The 22850-nt window shown below is 50.1% G+C and overlaps 5 protein-coding genes, 2 non-coding genes and 1 pseudogene across 7 annotated transcripts; 4 read left to right on the top strand and 4 right to left on the bottom strand.

The window, feature by feature from the left end:
- Positions 1-5680: 5680 nt before the first annotated feature.
- Positions 5681-5752, bottom strand: TRNAD-GUC (transfer RNA aspartic acid (anticodon GUC)). Its single transcript has one exon. It is a non-coding gene; the product is annotated as a tRNA-Asp (tRNA).
- A 4652-nt stretch (positions 5753-10404) lies between these two features.
- TRNAT-AGU (transfer RNA threonine (anticodon AGU)) lies at positions 10405-10478 on the top strand. Its single transcript has one exon. It is a non-coding gene; the product is annotated as a tRNA-Thr (tRNA).
- A 145-nt stretch (positions 10479-10623) lies between these two features.
- Positions 10624-12303, bottom strand: LOC149863897 (histone H3). The gene has a single exon (XM_090049988.1). The coding sequence runs from the start codon at positions 12262-12264 to the stop codon at positions 11854-11856; it is 411 nt and encodes a 136-aa protein (XP_089906114.1). The 5' UTR covers positions 12265-12303; the 3' UTR covers positions 10624-11853.
- Positions 12304-13526: 1223 nt separating this feature from the next.
- Positions 13527-14470, bottom strand: LOC149863896 (histone H2A type 2-C-like). The gene has a single exon (XM_090049986.1). The coding sequence runs from the start codon at positions 14228-14230 to the stop codon at positions 13841-13843; it is 390 nt and encodes a 129-aa protein (XP_089906112.1). The 5' UTR covers positions 14231-14470; the 3' UTR covers positions 13527-13840.
- A 111-nt stretch (positions 14471-14581) lies between these two features.
- On the top strand, positions 14582-15044 carry LOC149863895 (histone H2B 1/2/3/4/6). Its single transcript, XM_090049983.1, has one exon. The coding sequence runs from the start codon at positions 14610-14612 to the stop codon at positions 14988-14990; it is 381 nt and encodes a 126-aa protein (XP_089906109.1). The 5' UTR covers positions 14582-14609; the 3' UTR covers positions 14991-15044.
- Positions 15045-17066: 2022 nt separating this feature from the next.
- Positions 17067-18831, top strand: LOC149863894 (histone H4-like; annotated as a pseudogene).
- Positions 18832-20756: 1925 nt separating this feature from the next.
- Positions 20757-21512, bottom strand: LOC149863893 (histone H2A type 2-C-like). Its single transcript, XM_090049985.1, has one exon. The coding sequence runs from the start codon at positions 21270-21272 to the stop codon at positions 20883-20885; it is 390 nt and encodes a 129-aa protein (XP_089906111.1). The 5' UTR covers positions 21273-21512; the 3' UTR covers positions 20757-20882.
- A 118-nt stretch (positions 21513-21630) lies between these two features.
- On the top strand, positions 21631-22235 carry LOC149863892 (histone H2B 1/2/3/4/6). Its single transcript, XM_090049984.1, has one exon. The coding sequence runs from the start codon at positions 21652-21654 to the stop codon at positions 22030-22032; it is 381 nt and encodes a 126-aa protein (XP_089906110.1). The 5' UTR covers positions 21631-21651; the 3' UTR covers positions 22033-22235.
- The last annotated feature ends 615 nt before the right edge of the window (positions 22236-22850 follow it).

Raw genomic sequence — 22850 nt, 5'->3', positions numbered from 1 at the left:
GGTTTCTAACAATCATAAGTTTGTGAACTCCCATTTGTTCTTTTGCATATTCTGGCCCTTTAGCCTTCCTGCTGTTTATCCTGTGATGTATTTATGGAGAGCAACTGTATCCCCCACTCAGCCTGTGCTCTGCTGGTCTAAACTTTCTGCAGATTCCCAATAGCCACATCTACAGCTGACGTGGGAGGAAGATATCAAGGCTATTAACACTTTCTCTATATCTGGAGTAGATGTATGTCCTCGTGTATTAATTCCTTGAGTTTCCAATTGTCTGCAAAGGATCAATTTTCCTATTGTTTCTTTTCCATGGCAGGGCTGCAGGTATCGCAGCTGCTATGGCAGGAACCGAGTTTGACCTTGGGGCTAGATGTTATGCCTTGGGCTTGCCCCAGGGAGCTGCCTGAGAACATGGTATTTATTGTAAGGCTCCATGGCATGGTGATGAGATGATAGGTGACTGTAGGCAGATGCATGGAGCCCTGGGTCTGTCTGCCTGTTGATAAAGGGGCCTGCCAACCTAAGTGAATGGCTGCATCTGACTTTTGGAGCAAATTTATAGCTCCCCTCCCTTGCCATTGGGTGAGGGCTGAGAAGCTGGATGTATCCCAAATCTCTTTCATGATCCCTCACCCTGTCCTCACATAGGCTGGGCCAGATCAGACTCCACTTCCACCCGGACAGTCCTCTTATCTCAGTCCCTCTGAGATTCATCCCCTGCTTCTCTGGGTTATGAGGGCAGGGAAGAAGTTGTGCTTTCAGTAAACCTAATTTCATTCCTTGTCCTGAGTCCTCCCTTTGGAGCATGGCCCCTGATCAGCCTTGTCCCTCCTGGATCAGATATCATCAGCTAAACCTCTTGGTTACATAGTGCCAGAGGACCTTTCTCTTCTGGGATCTGGTGGTGTTTCTTAGATTGAATGCAGGGGGGATGCAAGGTAGGGGTCAGCGATTGGGGTCTGGTTGGATGTGATCCAGATGCTACTGAAGGAAGATCATTCCCCTTCATCGCTCATGCAGACAGCCAGGCAGGGGGGTGTGGATAGCGGGGAAGCAAGGCAGGAGTGGGGGAGGCTTCCCGGCCCTGGCCTGGAGGGTTCCTGAGAAACCTTTGGCACCACTTCCTGCAGCCAGGGCCTGGGGCAAAGAGCAAAGCAGCAGCAGCTTCTCTTTCACTGCAAATTGCTGAGCTGACTGCAGCAACCAGTGCCCGCCTAAAGTCACTTTGTTGCTGGTTAGCTGTTCTACCGGGGTGCTGGAGGTGGGAGGGTGCTGGTTTGGTTGGTGAATAAAGTAGAGGTGCGGAAGGGAACAACACACTTTGAAGAGAGAAAAATAGCACAGCTAGGATGAGAAGACAAAAATATACACACATGCACACACGCACACCCTTCTATGACGCTAAAATTGATTCCTTATTCCAGGTTCTTTTTTTGAAGCTTTTATTGGGTCTAAATTAGCTTGTTGTTAATGAAATACACATCCTAAACAGAGAGAATTTCATTAGCTATGCATATGTACTAATTAATGTGTAAAATACTATCCCGCATCAAATACAGAGCCCTAACTGAAAGTCAGAATAGGATGGGATTATGGGGCAAAATACTTTGTGGGCCACCCCAAACTTCCTGCTGAAGCCATTGGGGGATTGTCCCAAAAAACCCTGACCAAAGTCCTGCCTGGCCCAAAGCATGTTTTGGCTGTGCCAAGCTGCCAACTGATAGCCCCCATGCCCACTGTACTAAATACAATGGCTCAAATAGGGAACTGGCTTTTGGACTGGGATTATGGCCAGAAGTGTTGTTTGGGCAACCCCACAGCATACCTCTGTGTCACTGGGGGACTGTCCAGGACACATCTGACCAGAGTCTTGCCCTGTGCAGAGTGCAGTTTGTTTGTGCCAGGCTGCTAAGTGCCAGCACCCCATGCCCACTGTACTAAGTAGAATGGCTTGAATAAGGAACTGGTTTTTGGTCTGAGGTTATGATTGGAAATCCTTTATGGGCCACTCCACATCAAGTCTCTTTTGCCCTGTGGAACTCTTTTTGACATCTTTCGCCAGGGTCTTGCCTGGCCCAAAGCATGGTTTGTGCATGCCAGACTGCCAATTGACAGCCCCCCCCCATCACCACCACCACCACACACACGCACGCCTACCCACCCACTGTACTAAGTATATGAGCTCAAATATGGAACTGGTTTTAGCTGGGTTTATGGTTGGAAATCTTTTTTGGGCCGCCCCACACCATGGCTCTCTACCACCAGGGGACTCTCCTGGACATCTCTGACCAGAGTTTTGCCCAGCCCAAAGTGTGATTTGGCCATGCCGGGCTGTCAACTGACAGCACCCCAGCCACTGTGCTAAGTAAGTATATGGGCTCGAATAAAGAACTGGATTTTGGGCTGCGATTATAGCTAGAAATCCTTCTTAGGCCACCCCTTGACATATCTCTGTGCCACCAGAGGACACTCCCAGACATCTCTGACCATGGTCTTGGCCGGCCCAAAGGACGGTTTGTTTGTGCCAGGTGTCCATCTGACAGCCCCCCACCCCCTTCCGACACTGTACTAAATATATGGGCTCGAATAAAAAATTGGCTTTTCAGCTGGAAACCCAGTTTGGGCCACCCTACACCATGATTCTGTGGCACCAGAGGACTCTCCTGGAGATATCTGACCAGAGTCTTGCCTGGCCCAAAAAGTGGTTTCTTCATGCCAGCCTGCCAACTGACAGTCCCCCCATGCCCACTGTACTAAGTATAATGGCTCCAATAAGTAATGGGTTCTTGGGCTCGGATTATGCCTGGGCATCCTGTTTGGACCACTCCATGCCATGCCTCTGTGGAACTGGGGGACTCTCCTAGACATCTCTGACCTTAATCTTGCCTGGCCCAAACTGCAGTTAGACCTTGCCAAGCTACCAACTGACAGCCCCCCCCAAACCACTGTACTAAATATAATGGCTTGAATAAGGAACTGTTTTTGGGCTAGGATTACAGTTGGAAATCCTTCTTGGGCCACCCCATACCATGTCTCCATTGCACTGGGGGACTCTCCTGGTCATTCTGGCCAGAGTCCTGCCTAGCCTAAGACTGTTTGGCTGTGCCAGGCTACCAACCTACAGCCTTGCTGGACACTGCACTAAGAATATAGGCCTGAATAAGGAACTGGGATTTGGGCTGGGATTATGACAGGAAATCCTTTTTGGTCCACCTCACACAATGCTTGTGTGCCACCGGGTACTCTCCCAGACACCCCTGACTAGAGTTTAGGCTGGCCCAAAGCACAGTTTTGCTCTGCCACACTGTCATCTGAGAGCCCCCCCGTGCGCACTGTACTAAGTATAATGGCTTGAATAAGGAACTATTTTGGGGCTGGGACTAAAGATGGAAGCTCTTCTTGGGCCACCCTATTCCATGACTCTATGGCTCCAGTGTACTCCCCCGGATATCCCTGACCCGATCTTGCCTGGCCCAATGCATGGTTTGGACCTGCCAGGCTGCCAACGGACAGCTCCCCCCAGCTATGGTGCTAAGTATATGGGCCCAATTAAGGAACTGAGTTTTGGGCTGGGATGACATCAGGAAATTCTCTTTGGGCCACACCACACCATGCCTATGTGTCACCAGGTACTCTCCCAGACACCCCTGACCAGAGTCTTGCCCAGCCCAAGGTGCAGTGTGTTCATGCCAGGCTGCTAACTGACAGCCTCCCTATGCCCATGGTACTAAGTATAAGGAGCTGGCTTTGGGCTGGGGTTATGACTGGAAATCTATGGCTGCACTAAATATAATGACTCGAATGAGGAATTTCATTTGGGCTGGGTTTAGAGATGGAAGTCCTTCTTGGGCTATCCCATACCATGCCTCTATGGCACCAGGGGACTCTTCTGAGCACCTCTGACTGGGGTCTTGCCTGGTCCAAAGAACGCTTTGTCTGTGCCAGGCACCAATTTACTCCCCATCCCCATGTGCTATTTACATTGCTACTAATAAGAAGCTGCCCTTCTTCTAGGATCGTGGGGCCAAACCTCATAGAATCATCCCAAAACTTCCTCACTACTAAGGGAGCCTCCTAAAGAAATCTGGGCATGTCCCTGATCTACATAATGCTCACTTTTTGAGTGTAAGCCTGCTAGTTGACACCCAGCCTTTAAGACCTCTATGTTGCTATTCCACCAGGCACTGGATGGCAGGACAAATGGCTGCATGCATATATAGGGCACTGGTACACGTGACGGACTTCTGCTCCAACTCCTGGTACTTAGCAAGTGTCAGAGCAGGCTCAATTAATCAAGTCTGCTACCAGTCCGATGAAACGTGCTCCACATCATGTGTATTCACCGTCCCTGTGTTTCAAAATGGCAGTGGCAGTGCTTTAACTAAGGCTCTTCAAACACCTTTGTTAAAGCGTCCCTGCCACCATTTTGAAGCGCTGGACACTGAATACATGTGACACTGCGGGTGCTTTAATTAGAGGGGCTCTCAGAGCCATTCTATTTAAAGGGCCCTCTCCCCACCCCAAAGCATGTATATAGAGGCCCCTAAGGATTTTTCCAGCAGCTTTTCACATTTACCTCCAGCCACCACCCAGAAACTTGGTAAAATAACTTAAAGCTGGGTGTTGTAATTTAAAGCAACCTGCTCACTCACTAGCAAATGTTAAATGAAAACAAGTTTATTACAAGGGAAAAGGGGGGCTGTGGTATTCCCTCAGCAAACCTTAGTTATTAACCTTTAACTGTAGATCAGAATGGACCACAGTCACAGTCAGTGTCAAGCCAACCTGGGGAGCTTCCTCCTTGCCAAGTCACTGGGGGAGGGAGACTCACCCAGGTCTGCCATCCGAGGACTCCAAAAGAAAATCCTTATTCAAGCCCTTATACTTAGTGCAGTGGGCATAGGGGGCTGACAGTTAGCAGCCTGGCATGAAGAAACCACACTCTGCAGAGAGCAAGACTTGTCAGGGGTGTCTGGGAGAGTCCGCTGGTGCCACAGAGGCATGGTGTGGGGTGGCCCAAGAAGCATTTCCATCTTTAATCCCAGCCCAGAAAACAGTTCTTAATTCAAACTTATATACTTAATATGGTGGCTGGCAGGGTAGGGAGCTCAGTTGGCAGCCTGACAAGGCAAAACTGCACTTTGGGCTGGGCAAGACATTTGGTCAGGGATGTCCATGAGACCCTGGTGATAAAGAGGCATGGTGTGGGGTGGCCCAAGAAGCATTTCCATATCTAATCCAAGCCCAAAATCCAGTTCTTTATTCTGGTCCATATACTTAGCACAGTGGCTGGGGTACTGTCTGTTGGTGGCCTGGGATGGCCAAGTATGTTTTGGGCCAGGGAAGACTCTGGTCAGGAATGTCCTGGGGAGTCCTCCGGTGGCACATGGGCATAGTGTCAGGTGGCCCCAAAAGGATTTCAATCTTAATCTCAGCCCACATGCCAGTTCCTTATTCAAGACTGTGTTTCTTTGCCCTGTCACGGTCCGGGAGCCCGCTGGGCGTGAAACTGAAAGGGGTGGGAGGCTGAGGCCCCCTGATTTAGTTGGATGCTCAAATCAGTTCTGGCCCCCCAGCTTCAACAATGGCCGTTAAATAAATAGTAAAATTAAGTATTACCCCTAAAATCACAAGGCACCCTGGGGCTGTATTAAGGAGATTGGGGAAAAAAATCTGCAGTCTACTCCCCGTCGGGGAATCGAACCCCGGTCTCCCGCGTGACAGGCGGGGATACTCACCACTATACTAACGAGGACGAGCCACTTGGTTGGGCAGGTGCTTTTTTCAGTGCTCACTGTGCTGGTGTGTTTGTGCTATTTATTTAAAAGGGGTGTTCACTAGAGGAATTATTAGACCGTTCTTCAGAACCACTAAATGATTTCAGCACAACAAAAACCAGCAAACAAAATAACTATAAACTAGAAATGTTTTAGGGACAGAGATATGGCTGCATACAGCACCTTGCAAAGGGTACATCAGTTCACAACACTGGCCCCTCCAACAAACCCTACAATTTTCAGTAGGGAAATCTGGATTTTTGAGCATTGATTACCCCCCCTCAACCACAACAGTCCCTGATTTTACAGATTCTGCCTTTTAACAGGTCATCTCCAAAGGAACATTTTACTCATAATAATCACCCCCAGCAGCCCAAGCCCAGAGTGGGAGACAAATTTGCCACAGTGGGAAGACAGACTTTCCAAAAATCTGCAGTGTCTTCCATTGCTGTTGCCCAAGGTTTATCCTTAGGGAGGACAGGTCTTCATGCTGACAAAGCAGGACACACCAAACAAATCTTTTTTTTCCTCTGGTGCTTCTGTTCAGCATTGCACATGACCTGAGTCTCAAAATAAAGCTATGACCATGTAGGCTAGCAACACCCCGTTGTTTGGTCCCATAGAACTGGCTCCCACTAATGGGAGTTGCTGCTACATGCTCTGAGTGGAGCTTTTAGGCAGTCTGTAAAGTGCCAGATAATAGCAGTTGCACTTCATCATCAGAGCAGGTATAGGCTGTAGACGTGGTTAGTGACTTGTAATGCACGCTGACAGGTTCAGATAGCCAATCTACAAAAGTCTAAATTATTATGAATCGTATCTGTTTAAGATGGCATATGTAAGCAATTAGCTTCCACTGAAGTCATAGTAGCCTGAGAAAGCAGAATACGAATCTGAGTATCAGGACCACTAATACTATGTTAAACATGCAATTCTCAAATGGGAGCCCACAGGAGCCTTGTAAGGGATCCACTATGCCCAGCTACTGAGTGAGGAAGCATGTGCTCTTCTCCCATCCATCCAATACCCTGCACCCATCTCAGCTACCCCAGTGGCACCCGTGGTTGCTTTCCCCTGCCCCAGTGGTACCCATGGCTGCTGTCCTCTGCCCAGCCAGTATCAGCTTCTCCAAGGCTGCCAATAACACAGTATGTTGTAGGTGAATGGACAGGAGCAACTATGCATTTCTGCCTGGTTCGTCTTGCCTGCCCATACAGCCCCTCCTGGTTCAGCCTCCTACATGCCCGGGACTGACAGGAGCAGCTGTATGGACAGATGGTTTTGGTCCCCTGTATATGAGAGCCCAGAGAAGCAGTATTAGCAGTGAGGGCCATCCTTACTCCTCAGGTAGGGCTTGGGTCCCAAACCTTGGGAGCAGGGAAAGGCACACAGTGGAAAGAGAAGAGCACTGCAGGCTGAGTCCCTGCCCAGCTAGATCAGTAGTTTTCAGTATTTTAGCCCAAGGTTGGCATCCACATCTTTCCTGGGTTTAGATTCTACCTCAGTGATTCAGCTGGGGTGAAGTTAAATTCAGAAAAGTTATGGAGAGGTGCCTGGAGGCCAAAAAGTTTGAGAAGCACTGGACCAGGCCAAAAATGAATAACTGCATTTTTTTTACTGCTTAACAGTAGTTAAAAGTAACAACTGCTCTTCTGCCTTGAATTGTACGTAGTTATCTTGAATCCTATTGAAATAATTGTGTGTCTCTGTTAACTGAATATGGTAAAGCTGAAATGTATGTTATGTGTAAAAGACATGAAACTGGGCGCTAAAGTACTCTGGACATGTAAATCTAGGAAAAGGAGCCTGAAACTACTTGTTGTCTGTTTTGGCCGTTTTCAAGCTTCACAAGTATCAGTAAAACAAAAGGTCCCAAAGCCTTCAGAGGCTTAGTCTGAGTTTACTGTCAGAATAAATTTTTGCAGGCATTGCAACTAGCCTGTGTTACTGAAAACCAGGGGCCATTCAGTCTCTTGAGAGACAAAACTACAGCCTACCTATGATCAGGATTTCTTTTCAAGGTATAATCACATTTCCCAATGATCCTCCTCCCTTCCTTCTTAGCAGGCAAGGTACTATCCCCACCCAAGTCAAAAAAGAGGCAAAAGACAAATCTATAACTTAACATTTTATTGATTACACCCCAAAGCATAAGGATAATCACTTGTCTTTCTGCATAACCAGCTACCTGCAATAGCACAATATAGGTTCTCTCCAACACTGGCTGGAGGAGACAAAGAAGAGAGGAAGAGGGTGGCGTGTAGGCTGGCAGCAGGTTGTCTTGAATTTGCAAAGGTCTTCCAGAAGATTCCTCCTGTTTACACCCATTATTTCTATGTGGGTTACTTAGATTGGTGTTATCTAAATGTCTTTGTTTCACTGAAACTTTGGGAACTAGAGTGAACCACTTTTCCTCTGGACTTGGAAGATGCAAATTAGCTGGGGGGTCTGTGTTCCTGAGAAGTCCTGTTCTGGGAGGAAGGATTTCTTATCTCATTCCCTGACCATCTTGGAATGCTCTTTGCCATGTTTTGTTTCCTTTCCTTTGCTGAGTAGACTAATAATAATGTGCAAGTTCATAAAACAAAATAGCAATTACTACTTCTAGTTGCTGTTGTATAGGTTTCCAAAAAAGCAGTTATTAGTTCTTGGCCTAGTTTAATATTAAAGACGTAATAAACAGCTTTTTATGCTACTTTCCCAGGCCATTATTGCTTGTGATTTAAATGCAAGCTTATTAATTTTTTATTGTATACCAGTTTAAGCACATATCATTCATAACTCAGGCTTTTGCTAAGTCTGTAGTCTGCACTAGTCGGTGTGGTCTGTCATTTGCTGGCTGATCATGTCCACGGCCTACACCTGATCAACAAAGTAAAAGAAGCGGAATATGACAAGTAGGATTCACAGATAAGGAAAAAGACATAAGACGTTGTCAATTGTAATTTTTACCAGCACATACATCCCAGGTAATTGGCATCTTCCAAGTCTATAGAAAGATCAGTTCTGTCCAGTTACCAAAGTTGCAGTGAAAAAGGCATCAATAACACCAATCAGAGAATAATTATTAAAATAAGCCATATAAAAATATTGGATGTAAACAAGAGGGATTTGGGAAGATCTCAGCAAATTCAAAACAACCTGCTGACAATCTGCATGTCCCCTTCGTCTCCCTCCTGCATCTCCCCCAGCCATTATAGGTGAAAATACTGTAGTACTCCAGGTAGCTAGACAGACATTGAGGCAAGTACTTATTCTTGTGCACTGGGGTGTGTCAGTAAAAGGTGTGACTATAAAGAAACGGGACATGGTGAGTAGGATTCCTGTATGGCTATGAGGGTGCCCTGATGTGATTGCTCACTTCAAATTCTGATGGGGTGAAGGGGCATATTCTACCCAAACAGTCCAAGAGAATAAGACCTTCCTTGAGAAGTCCTGTCTTCTGCACCTTTTTCTTTGCCTTCCACTATGAGATGTTTGTGCCTGGGGACAACTTTTCATAGCAGTGAAGACTTCCAGGCTTACCATGAAAATGGCAGGAGGAAGGAGCTGGTGGAGGGCCCAGTGAAAGCAGGAGATAAGTGGGCTGGGTTTTTTTTATTTTTTAAAGAAGGAGCAGGGATTTAGGAGAGACAACTAGAGAAGTGATGAGGGTGAAGTGAAAATAAGGCTTTAGAGGGGCAGAGGGAGGCTTTAGTATAGGTAGAGAGACTAGGAAATCATATAGCTATAATAAGAAGGTGAATCTGGTGAAAAGTGTGAAGGAATGAAAAGCAAAAGTGGGGGGGAAGGGGGTGTGTAAAGGGGAGAGGAATGGGTTGCCCCAGATAGGAGGGGGGGAAATGGCTGCCAACTGAGACAAAAAGACAAATAAAAGTATCAATGAGTGGGTGACAAATAGGAAATGTGAATGGGGGTTGGCATTGGCCAGAGAAGAGTGATGAACCTGAAGTATGTGGGATGGTGTGGGGTTTCCAACTTGTTTGGGGAATCTACTGTTGTGTCTTATCTATGGGTTGTTTGTCAGTTACGGTAAGCTGCTTCGAGGTTAGAATAAAATATGAATTTTAGTCTTATAATCATTGTTATTATTATGAGGTTGATTATGACAATAGTAGTAGTAATGATGAGCATGATGAAGATATCGGGATGGTTACTTTGATCCAAGGTGTGAAGGGGGCAAGTGGTGAGTGGAAGTCCTACAGGAGGCAAAAAATGAAGGGGTCAGGGCTGAGCCTCATCTGGAGGGAAGGGGAGCAGAGCTGAGCCAGCTGATAAGGTCAACTGGAGCCCCCAGACCCGGCTGTGAAGACTCCGTCCTTTCTGCTCCCGCATCCATTGCCTTTAGCATCTAGGTTCCTTTTCGTAGGCCGTGAAGGCCCCAGGCGTGGTGTAAGCCAGGGACTTCCTTTACCGATCCCGCAGGATGCCTAAGCCCGCGGCTCTGCGTTGAGCTGCTTAATGGGGTTCCTCATCCTGGAGGCGCAACCGCGAGCCCGGAGGGAGTTGGCCGTGCGCACCGCAACAGCCGCGCCTCCGCGGAGTCTGCGCTCTCCCCTCTTTAACCCTGCGAGCTGCAAAGCACTGAGGAAGTACTTGAAGGAAACAATTGCACCGTTCTTGCGGCAGAGGCGCCGTGGCTTAGTTGGTTAAAGCGCCTGTCTAGTAAACAGGAGATCCTGGGTTCGAATCCCAGCGGTGCCTCGGGGGGCTGCCTCTTTTTTTTTCCCGTAGAGAAAAACGTAACCCCTGCCGGGTGGGCTTCTTCTGGTGTCCTTTTTCTTTTTTTCATCCTGGCCCCTACTCTGTAACCTGCCCCGTGCCGGAGCCTCTACCCCGGCAAATGGTAAAGATGCACTGAGAAATGATGTGATACGACCTCCTAGTTTTTTCAGTCTGAAACTGCCCTAAGTTTCTGCTGAGACCGGTCGTCCTTCACCTTCCCCGCGGCACAGGATTGTGGCCCGGAAAACGGGTGCCCAATTTCCCTGCGTCCATCCCAAGCTGCTTTGCTTGGGTATAATGAGAGCCGACAGTCATAACGCATCTATCCAGGCACTGACTGATCCATTAACCTGAGGACTGACCTCTCTGCTGACATTGGGAAGCCTAAGCCAAAAGGATTTTTTTTGTGGACATGGCAGGATTTTGACAGAGAAATAACACTGATCTCCTTTCGTTCCGGATGCACTGGCTAGCCTGAAAGATTTCTGAGCGGCGGGTGATGGAAAAAGTGGATTTTGCTGCTCGGGAATCGAACCCAGAAATCAACAGCGAAAGCTCTGCGTCTCAGCCACTAGACTACCGGAGAATTACCGCAAAGCGAACCCACGGAGCGCTGGGAAATACTAAGACCGCGCTTTCTGTAATCTGACCTACGTCCGAGATGGTTTTGATACACTTATAGCTGACTAGATCAACAATATCCCGGTTGATGAGTGCACAAATCTTGCACCGGATTTATTTGGACAACAAAAAAAGTTCAGGAACGGAAAAAAAATACCTGGTACCAGCTGTAATATCTACATTCTTATGGTCCCGAAAAGCTCTATTAGCAACACGCCCCCACCCACAACCTCTGGGCTGCTCCTGCTCGCTTGAGCATCGACCCGTTAGAACAAAACTGGGGCCAGTGGACCCGACCAGCCGCAGCTACAGAACTGACTCATCCACAAATTATCCCCGATAAAAATCTATTAACATGCACGAGCATAGTATTCGGGGGACTTTAAGCAACCTGAAAATATGAGAGTTACTATAGGGGAAAGGGGTAATAAGACCCTTCCTGTCATGAGCTCTACTCATGAAACTTAGCGGTGTCATGAGACTGAAAGGGGACACCAAACATAGCTGCAAGCTCCAGCGGCCTTCAAATACTTGCTTGTAAGGAAGCAGTGACTCAAACAGGAATTATCACTGAATGCCACCTAAACAAGGCAGTGGGTGAATTTATAACAAGGATTTGGTAATTAAGAGTGGATACAGGCCGACTTGCAGGTTCTAGAGTTTTAGCTCTTTCTGCGAAAGTGTGGTGGCTCTTAAAAGAGCCTTTGGGATTGTGCTGGGACCTCAAAAACGCTTACGCCCTCTCCCCACGAATGCGACGCGCCAGCTGGATGTCCTTGGGCATAATGGTGACGCGCTTGGCATGGATGGCACACAGGTTGGTGTCCTCGAAGAGCCCCACCAGGTAGGCCTCGCTGGCCTCCTGCAGCGCCATGACAGCCGAGCTCTGGAAGCGCAGGTCAGTCTTGAAATCCTGCGCGATCTCGCGCACCAGGCGCTGGAAGGGCAGCTTGCGGATCAGCAGCTCTGTAGACTTCTGGTAGCGCCGGATCTCGCGCAGCGCCACGGTGCCGGGCCGGTAGCGATGCGGCTTCTTCACACCGCCGGTAGCCGGGGCGCTCTTACGGGCAGCCTTGGTAGCCAATTGCTTGCGGGGCGCTTTGCCACCAGTAGACTTGCGGGCGGTCTGCTTGGTGCGGGCCATCGTCCCCTGGAGCCGACACGCGTCTCTACGGAGCAAAAGAAACTCTATGACTCCTGGCCCCTGTCTGGCAATATATAGGGGAAGCAGAGCCTCTGATTGGCTGAGAGCTGCAGAGAAACCGTTGGGGCTTTGAATTTCCCGGGCTGAGCAGTGATTGGACAGATTATAATCCCCCTCTCCCCCAGAGAATGCACCTTTATTCAAAATGTGTTGGTGGTGCGCATGCTCCGTCTCTGAGAGGCATGGGGCGGGATTCCGGCTGTGCACAAACGGGCTGGGGGGCAGATGGCGCCACCCCCAGGGGCGCACCCAGAGTTCCTAAGGGGAGGTGGGGCCGCCTGAGGGAGGCAGATGTGAGGGGGCTCTGCCGGGAGCGGTGCTCGACGCTCCACCCGTCCTTCCAGTAGGCAGATTCGGGGGCCCAGGCCCGGCCGCTCCCCCACCCCCGCGCTGCCTGTTTGCATTTCGCTGGCCGGGCGGAAATTGGGCAGCTCCCATTCCCCCGCCACAAGCGAGAGGGACGCACTGGGCTTCCCGCGCTGCGTCCACTAGGGCCTGGGGTGAGGTTAGGGCCAGATGCCCTCTCCCCAAGGCTTCCCCGCAAACGCCCCAGTGCGTGGAGTGTTCATCCGCCGCGCTACGCAGACCTGACCCCGGGTCCGCGCTGCGCCTTGAGCGGCCCCCACCCGCCTGGCCCAGGCTGTAGGAGCCGAGCACAGCGGAACCTGGGGGAGGGCGGGGAGCATCCAGTGACAAAAAGCAAAGGGACCTGAATACTGAAAGCGAGGGCCGGCGGCTCCTGGGGTGCTGGGAGCAGGGCGGAGCACTGGGGAGGGCGAGCAGAACCGAAATCGCTTTCCTTGGAGATCAACTCTGGAAATGTCGAGTGGAAAAGACGCCTGCCTCCCTTCTCCCCTGAGGGCAACTGGAACCGTATCGTAGCAGAAGGATCCGCCTCTGCAGGTGCAGCTGGGCGGGTCGCTCTATGTAATACACAGGGCCCCCCCGAGTCAGAAGTCTTTCCCCTTGGTGCCCATCAGTCCCCACCCCCCAGGACAAGTAGAAGCGCTTGCAGGGGCGATTAGCGGAGCTGCTCCGCATCCCGAGGAAGCACCAGCATTTGAAAACCCCGCGCTTAGGCGGGATTGGTTAATAGCGTTCGCCTCCACCCAGTGGCTGAACAATGCGAGGAAATACCCATCAATTTTAAGAAACTGCAAGGAACTTCGCATCATATTCTTACCACATTCAATCGCCCTGGAGCGTTGTCTCACTGATATTTAAATCCAGGGACCAACTTTATTCAGAATGTGCACCTTACCAGCTCCTTTCAGAGTTGCTAGAGCTGGGCTTTCCTCAGCTCGGCCCACTGGTAGTTTATGGGGGACAGTGCTGCTTATCAGTATCACTACCAGCCTTATGACACGGTAGGCAGCCTTTGTTCTTAATGCGACTAAAATGACACAACCGACCGCCTTCTCCCGAGGTGAGAAACCAGCTCTTCTTTTGAAGTTGTGGGTGGCTCTTAAAAGAGCCTTTGGGTTCAGGTCGAAGCAGAACTCGGGCAGCAGCACGGTTACTTTCCCTTGGGCTTGTGGCTCTCGGTCTTCTTGGGCAGCAGCACAGCCTGGATGTTGGGCAGCACGCCGCCCTGCGCGATCGTCACCTTGCCCAGCAGCTTGTTCAGCTCCTCGTCGTTGCGGATGGCCAGCTGCAGGTGCCGCGGGATGATGCGCGTCTTCTTGTTGTCGCGGGCCGCGTTGCCCGCCAGCTCCAGGATCTCGGCAGTCAGGTACTCCAGCACAGCCGCCATATACACGGGCGCGCCGGCTCCCACTCGCTCCGCATAGTTGCCCTTGCGCAGCAGGCGGTGCACGCGGCCCACCGGGAACTGCAGTCCGGCACGGGACGAGCGCGACTTGGCCTTAGCCCGTGCCTTGCCTCCTTGCTTGCCGCGTCCGGACATCTCGACTCTGCTGTACCAACTCACGAATCTACCGCTAGAAGAAACTGCAATAGGACGTCCAGCGCCGCGCCCGCCCTTTTATCAACCCGAGCGCATCAGGACGGCGGCTTCTGATAGGCTCGAGCGCGCAGCTGCCCACAGCGGCCAATGAGAAAGAGACTGCTAAACCCCACCAATGGAAAGACAGCTTGCCGTTCTCACCAATAGGAGTGCCGGGCTTGGAGCACATGTGTACCGCCCCGGCCGGAGGCCCGCGCCGCCCCAGCAGCCAATCCGACGGCTCCGTTTGCTCACTTCATTTGCATGGCGGCCTATAAAGGAGGGGCCTGGGGCGCTCGCTTTTTACTTGCCTTGTGCTGTGTCGCGAGTGAGCTGTACAATGCCGGAGCCCGCCAAGTCCGCGCCCGCCCCCAAGAAGGGCTCCAAGAAAGCTGTGACCAAGACCCAGAAGAAAGGTGACAAGAAGCGCAAGAAGAGCCGCAAGGAGAGCTACTCCATCTACGTGTACAAGGTGCTGAAGCAGGTGCACCCCGACACCGGCATCTCGTCCAAGGCCATGGGCATCATGAACTCCTTCGTGAACGACATCTTCGAGCGCATCGCCGGCGAGGCGTCCCGCCTGGCGCACTACAACAAGCGCTCGACCATCACGTCGCGGGAGATCCAGACGGCCGTGCGGCTGCTGCTGCCCGGGGAGCTGGCCAAGCACGCCGTGTCGGAGGGCACCAAGGCTGTCACCAAGTACACCAGCTCCAAGTAACCTGCTTCTGGCTTCGTTCCCAGAACCTCAACCCAAAGGCTCTTTTAAGAGCCACCCACTTACTCCGCGAGAGAGCTGTTGTCTGCTTTGCTGACTTAATCGTAAAGCAATTCAGCGTAATGTAAGGGCTTCCTATATAACCTTCATGGTGGGGGGAAGTTGAGTAAATACGATTATGTATGCTCCCTTCTCGACTACGGGAATGGTTTATTTTACTAGCTTTATTCGAGTCCACGCTTTTATTAAAAAATGACTTTTTCTTTAAGCTATGGAAGTCATTTTGGTCTTTTTTCTCTCTTACAGTACCTAGTCTTAGAATAGTCAAAACGCGATTCATGTCCTGTATCCGGTCTAGCTCAGAAGAAAAAGGTCTAGGTTTTCTCGAAACGAGAAAAAATGTTCCAGGTCTAAAGGCTGCATTCGGAAGTGGAGGGGTTGTTTGTGATAGGGGGAACTAAAACCCACCCACCCCCCTTTTTCTCCTTTCGCCCCAACATTGGATCGCAGTGATACTGTCTCATTGTTCCCAAAGTTCTGTCTGTAATTTCCTCCTTAGTTACGGTCAGCGTCCAAATGTTTTATGCAGGAACAATGCGGGGATCAAAGAGTAAATAGGTCGTTCATGACATGCTAATGTATACAGCACTAACTGTTGTCTCCTTAAGATCACATCATCTCCGACCCGGGACCTCTAGTGTTATTTGAAGCAGTTAATAAAATATCTCTTCAGCGCCTAGGGATGCAGGGTCTCGGGTGCTGGCTATCGCTGCTGCTTGTGCGCGTGCTCTCGGGAGGGTAGGCGCCGAAACTTCATGTTTTAATTTGAAACAAAAGGGCTATATCTGATTGGCCAGAATGAGATGTTCAGCACGTCAATTGGTCAACGTGGAAGACTGTCACTTAGGGGAGAAAGGGGGCTGTTTCCCAGTCGTCTAGTGTCAGTTTCCTTTCTGGTCCAACCAGCCATAAACTCTCACCACAGGTGGGCAGGGTGGGTTTGCAATTATAGTTTATATAGTTTATAGCTTGTACTTATAGGCTACAGATCTGGTTAACTACGATGTCAGGCCAAGGAATAGTTAGGTGGTGAGGGGTTAAGCAGCACTGCAAAGTTCTCTCAGACAATAACTAGCACAGTTTTTGCTTATTTTTTATTACAGGAAAACAATAGAGCAGTTCTTCTGTGGCAGTGATCTCAGCAAAACCATAAGAAGTTGGAATGTTTTTAACACCATGAATTTCTTTTTGAAATCTCTGGGATTATCTTGTGAATTATTCCTAACAGTAGAAACATTGTATGGCACCCTGGACAGAATCTCAGGGTGCTGCAGATCTCTGGTTGAGAATCATTGATCTAGTGCATAACTAAGACTGCCATCAGCCACCTGATCTATGACTTGAGTTCCTCAAAGTTTTCCTGGAGAACATCCTTCAGGATGTTGTGACCTACACCAAGAAAGACTGTGACTGCCATGGACATACTGTATACCATGAAATGTTAGGGCCATAACTTGTATGGGTTTAGTGGCTACTAAAGTTACAAAGTCCTCTTTCAGGGTCCCACCTCTTGCACAACAAGAGCTGGATTTGGTTTTAAGATAAAAAATGAACTTGTAGGCATAAAACCAAAGAAATGTCTACTGTAAATTATATTCTTAGTTGATAGTATAATTTTAAGTTCATTGGTATCTGAGTGCATGTACAAACTAGTATTTTTTGGTCATCATGAAAGTCATCAACTTCTAATCTAAAACATGCTTTTTCAGAAAGTTGTGTGTTTTATTGTGTTAAAGTGGATTTTTTTTTTTTTTTTAGATAAAAAAGATTTTTCTACACTAGTTAACATTACATTAGATAGTATTTCAGATACTGAAGGAGCTCTTCAAGTACAGGGGGCTGAGTCCACTTCATTCCTTTCTATTATTGTTTTTATAGGAGTATCCAAAGTCTGTTCCCGACATTGGGTTTGTTCTGTCTATGCTGGTGCTGTACCAACTTGTAATAAATGCTGGGTCCTGACAGAAGAGGTTTATATTAAAAGATGAGATGCAACAACTTGCATAATTAAATGAGGGAATGGGAAAAATACAGGGTAAGCCCAAAATACACTGAGATATGGAAAATCCCTAGTTGGTTAGATTGGAATGACCACAGCTCTGTACCTTCTAGTTCATTGCAGCCTATAATTTATTTGAATGTATTTTGGAAGAGGGGAATTTTGAGAAGCGTCTGAAAACAGGTAAACTGGGGCCTGTGCTGATTCTCACTGGGTGCAGTTCCTATTTATCAAAGGTAATCAGGAAAGAATGTAAACATGCCTGTTTGGGAAGCAGGGGTATTGGGGCTGATCCTTTTGTGTGCTGAGGGAGGAGTTGGCCTTGTGACAAGGTGAGCTCTGTGGGCCTAAGTTTGCAAACACAGTTTAATTCAGGACAAGAAACAAGTTACTGATCATAAAATTACGGTTGGAAGGGACCTCATCCCAGCCAAGGCTTTAATCTACCCGGGTCTTAATATCCTCCTAATGAGAGAGTTTTTCCTAATATCTAACCTAAACTTCCCTTGCTGCAACTTGACTTTTGTTGCTCCTTGTTCTGTCATCTGCCGTCACTGAAAACAGTTCAGCTCCATCCTCATTTGAATCCCCCTTCAGGTAGTTGAAGGTTGCTATTAAATCCCCCTCAGTCTTCTCTTCTGCAGACTAAATAAACCCAATTCCTTCAGCCTCTCCCAGTTTGCCCTCTGCTGGGCTCTCTCCAATATGTCAAGATCCTTTCTGTAGTGGGGGACCCAAAACTGGACACAGTATTCCAGATGTGGCTTCACCAGTGTCAGCTAGAGGGGAAGAATTTTCCTCAATCTGCTGGTACCGCTCTTATTAATGTTAGCCTTCTTCATAACAAGGGCACATTGTTGGCTTATGTTAGCCTTCTGGGCAACAAGGGCACACTGGTGGCTAATATTCAGCTTACTGTCCATCGTAGCACCCAGGTCCTTTTCTGCAGAGCTGCTGCCCAGCCAGTCAGCCCCCAGCCTGTACTGGTGCATGGGTTTGTTCCATCCTAAGTGCAGGGCTTTTCACTTGTCCTTGCTGAACCTCATGGCTAGGGACAGACATTCAAAAAGCCAGAGCTTGAATTGATTCCCTCTAGGCAATTCAGATACCAAAACTATGATGCAGGACTGAAAGCCCTTAATTAATTCCTTTTGGCATTAATAATTAAAGTCCTGTTCTCAGAGGGCACCGAAGCTTTTGAGGCTTAAAAGATAATATATATAAGATTTTGGATTGGTCCTGATACTCGGTGTCTGATCGGTGAGCCATGAGGCAAGTAGTTGTGAGAGGGCCAGTGGTCACTGTTGCTCATTGTCGGTTTTCTCTCCAGTCTGACACTCACACAGCCTCTATAAAGTGGTTTCTTCTTTCGTGACTGTTACTTCTATGTTGTGTATTTCTACCACAGTTGCTGACATGTCTGATCATGGAAAGGGGCTGGGGAAAGAAGTGCCAAGAGGCACCGCAAAGTGCTGTGCAACAACATCCAGGGCATCACCAAGCCAGACATCTGTTGCCTGGACCGCTGTGGGATGTGAAGTGCATTTCGGGGCTCATCTGTGAGGAGACCTGCGGGGTGCTGAAGGTCTTCCTGGAGAACGTCATCCATAACACTGTCACCTACACAGAGTACCCCAAGAGGAAGACCGTGACTGCAATGGACGTGGTCTACGCCCTGAAGCGCCAGGGCCGCACCCTCTACAGATTTGGTGGCTAATCCAAAGTGCCTTCAACTGTTTTACCCAAAGACCCTTTTCAGGGCCACCTACATCTGCACTGAAAGAGCTGAGCTTGTGTTAAGTAGGAAGCCTTGAATAGTTTTCATGGAAATGTTTTAAAGTCCTATATATGTGTTTGCCTAGCCGTGTACTTGCCTATAACTGCCAATCACTCGTATTGCAGAACACAGGTTCTCAAGTGGGGCTGTGGTTCTCCTGTTACAGTGCTGGAGCTACCGCTGGTGCTGCTCTGCCTGGAAGATGCTGTGTAGGGCCAGAGAAGGAAGCAACTGCAGATGGAGGGAGGACACTACTGAAATTGACTTAACCGGAGTGTAACCCAAGAAATGGGACACGAGTCCACCGCCTGCAGGTTTTTGCTGTAGGCCAGCGTTTCTCAAAGCAGGTGGGTGCTTTCCCACCCCTCTTTGGGTCCCCCCCTTGGTTCACACAACTCAGGAAATCTGCGGTGAGGGTAAGGGAGGCGGCTGCAGTAGGTGGGCATGGGGGCAGCCCCCCCAGCACTGATCAGCGAGGTTCCAGGGAGGTGACAGACACTTGGGTGCTGCAGAGGGGGTTGCAGAAGAACTGCTCCGGGAAGAGCAACTGCATCCAAGTGAGCTGCATCACAGCTGGTGAAGGGGACGGGCAGTGGGGCCTGAGAGTAGCTGCTAGGTTTGGAAAATGCTGGCCAGGGGTGCATGCCTAACCAGTTAGGCCTGTAGTTGGGCAGTGTAAGTGTATGCTGCAGTAAGCACCACCTTTGTCTTTGCTGAGCTCAGCTGGACAAAGCTCCAGACTCCAGTGCCAATTTCCTCACCTAGGGATCATGGTCCCTAGTCTTCCCTCAGCAAATTGGACAAGCTGTGCCCTTAAAGACCAATTGGTATTTGTTCTGGGAAGAGGAGCTCACTTGGACTCCCCCTACACCTCACTCACTGAAGCTCATAGCCCCCATCTCTTTGCTTGCCCAGCTCTGCAGCTCATAAAAGTGCAGCGGCTCAAGTTACTCTCTTCAAAGGCCTTTCCTTGGTATTGACCTTGGCCACATCCACCCACTCCCCTTCCCTCCTCACTGCAGAGGCTTGGAAGTTGGGGTGAGTGACTGGATCCTGTCCTAAAAGAAGGGGTTTTGGAGGCAATGTGGTGATAGGGACACGCCACAGTATAATGACAGCGTGGACTCTGTTGGGCTCCAAAGGAAAGACAGGAGCCTCTGCCCATTGGCAGCAACTAGCAGGGAATTCATTTGTTTCCCACAGAGCTGAATTGCCTGAATTAAAAGCTCTATTGTCTGCAGCAAGGACACAGCACTCTCCTTCCTTTGCTCAGGGGCAGGCTTTGTTTCAAACTCTATGTGGGGGGCTTTTGGTTTCAGTTCAGTCTGTCAGGTGGAGGTGTTCCTTCCCCCACCAACCTGTTGCCAGCACTAAGGGTCCAGCCTGAGTTTCAACCTGGTTTACAAGAAAGTCTCTCTCGCGCCGCAAAGCCTCTGCTCGATTTGAAAGCCCCGCGCTGGGGTGGGGGTTGGGCAGTAACGAGCCCGCCCCGCGGAGGCCTCTCCCTCCTCCGGAAACAGCACCGGCCGCGGATTGCAAAGGGCCTTGAGCCGGGGGGAGGGGAGGCTCCGTCTTAGTGCATTAGCTTTTAGGCTTACCCAAGCCCAGGAGCGTTGACTCTGACCTGACTTCCAGAGAAACTCGCCGCCCCGTCTGCACCCAGCTCAACCGCAAAGAATAAACGCTGCTCTACGAAAGGCGCGCGCACGCCCACCCCTGCTCGTGTTCCGGCTGCGTGCACGCGCGCTGCTGAAGGGATCTCACTGGGGCGGCTCTTCTCATCCGAGCCTGGTATCCCCGGGCTTTGACTCACCCGATTAATTTTTAGGACTAACCTAAAACCCAGTTCAGGCCCCTATTTCTGTAAAAAGAAGAAATTAAGATTTGAAGTAAAAGATAAGAGTAGAAGCAGCTAACGCTGCCTTTACTCTGAAGACTTTAAATAATTCCACAGCCTATTCACTTAACTCAGAAGTAACAGCTCTTCCTTTGAAGTTGTGGGTGGCTCTTAAAAGAGCCTTTGGGTTCAGGTCGAAGCAGAACTCGGGCAGCAGCACGGTTACTTTCCCTTGGGCTTGTGGCTCTCGGTCTTCTTGGGCAGCAGCACAGCCTGGATGTTGGGCAGCACGCCGCCCTGCGCGATCGTCACCTTGCCCAGCAGCTTGTTCAGCTCCTCGTCGTTGCGGATGGCCAGCTGCAGGTGCCGCGGGATGATGCGCGTCTTCTTGTTGTCGCGGGCCGCGTTGCCCGCCAGCTCCAGGATCTCGGCAGTCAGGTACTCCAGCACAGCCGCCATATACACGGGCGCGCCGGCTCCCACTCGCTCCGCATAGTTGCCCTTGCGCAGCAGGCGGTGCACGCGGCCCACCGGGAACTGCAGTCCGGCACGGGACGAGCGCGACTTGGCCTTAGCCCGTGCCTTGCCTCCTTGCTTGCCGCGTCCGGACATCTCGACTCTGCTGTACCAACTCACGAATCTACCGCTAGAAGAAACTGCAATAGGACGTCCAGCGCCGCGCCCGCCCTTTTATCAACCCGAGCGCATCAGGACGGCGGCTTCTGATAGGCTCGAGCGCGCAGCTGCCCACAGCGGCCAATGAGAAAGAGACTGCTAAACCCCACCAATGGAAAGACAGCTTGCCGTTCTCACCAATAGGAGTGCCGGGCTTGGAGCACATGTGTACCGCCCCGGCCGGAGGCCCGCGCCGCCCCAGCAGCCAATCCGACGGCTCCGTTTGCTCACTTCATTTGCATGGCGGCCTATAAAGGAGGGGCCTGGGGCGCTCGCTTTTTACTTGCCTTGTGCTGTGTCGCGAGTGAGCTGTACAATGCCGGAGCCCGCCAAGTCCGCGCCCGCCCCCAAGAAGGGCTCCAAGAAAGCTGTGACCAAGACCCAGAAGAAAGGTGACAAGAAGCGCAAGAAGAGCCGCAAGGAGAGCTACTCCATCTACGTGTACAAGGTGCTGAAGCAGGTGCACCCCGACACCGGCATCTCGTCCAAGGCCATGGGCATCATGAACTCCTTCGTGAACGACATCTTCGAGCGCATCGCCGGCGAGGCGTCCCGCCTGGCGCACTACAACAAGCGCTCGACCATCACGTCGCGGGAGATCCAGACGGCCGTGCGGCTGCTGCTGCCCGGGGAGCTGGCCAAGCACGCCGTGTCGGAGGGCACCAAGGCTGTCACCAAGTACACCAGCTCCAAGTAACCTGCTTCTGGCTTCGTTCCCAGAACCTCAACCCAAAGGCTCTTTTAAGAGCCACCCACTTACTCCGCGAGAGAGCTGTGGTCGTTTTACGTAAATAGTTGCGTTTTTATTTTAGCTTAGGCAACGCTCAGTAACAACCCAATTCCACTTTCAAGAAAGCAAGGGACTTGTCCTTGCCGTGAATTAAAGATCCGAGTACTTTCGCTGTGTCTTTTAATACTATTTGTCCCTATTGTGAGTTTTCTCTAAAGAAGGAATGAAATACTGTGCCCTAGGACATCACTCGTTCACAGTGAAGCTGGATGCGATAGCCTTTTAGCAAGGCATATCAGGTGTGCATTTGCCCCTGAAGTTCTTAACGTCTTATGGTGCGGCCTGTCCGTGCTGATGTAATCAGCCTTCCTCCCGGGGTAACGGAGAGAGAGGAGTGATTTCTTGTGGAGTCGTGAAAAGCAATCATTAAAGCAGTGGTAGTGCTGAGGTGATGTTGCTGTCCTGGTCTTAAAAAATATGTGAAAAATACTAAGACGATGTGTAGGTGTGGGCTGGTAGTAGCTCTCGGATGTTCAGATAAATGAGCCAAACCTTCCCCACCCTCAGGTCTCCCAGAACAGTCATCTTGGAGGCAAGTTGATATATACAACTCGAAGCTGAAAACATGTTCAGGGCAGCGAAGCCCTGATTCCTCCGCTGCCAGGTTCGTGTGAGGGCAAGGATAAAACCGGGAAAATGGCCTTTGACGGCGTTATTATTGTTGCACTAAAGATGGTATCCCAGGAAGCAGGGAAAGAAAACGGACGCAACTATCCCGCTGTGGC

The sequence above is a fragment of the Crocodylus siamensis genome, chromosome 5, assembly GCF_052110815.1.
Source record: "Crocodylus siamensis isolate JL-2025a chromosome 5, ASM5211081v1, whole genome shotgun sequence".
NCBI classification, from domain to species: domain Eukaryota; kingdom Metazoa; phylum Chordata; order Crocodylia; family Crocodylidae; genus Crocodylus; species Crocodylus siamensis.
This window is presented reverse-complemented; position numbering and strand designations above follow the sequence as displayed.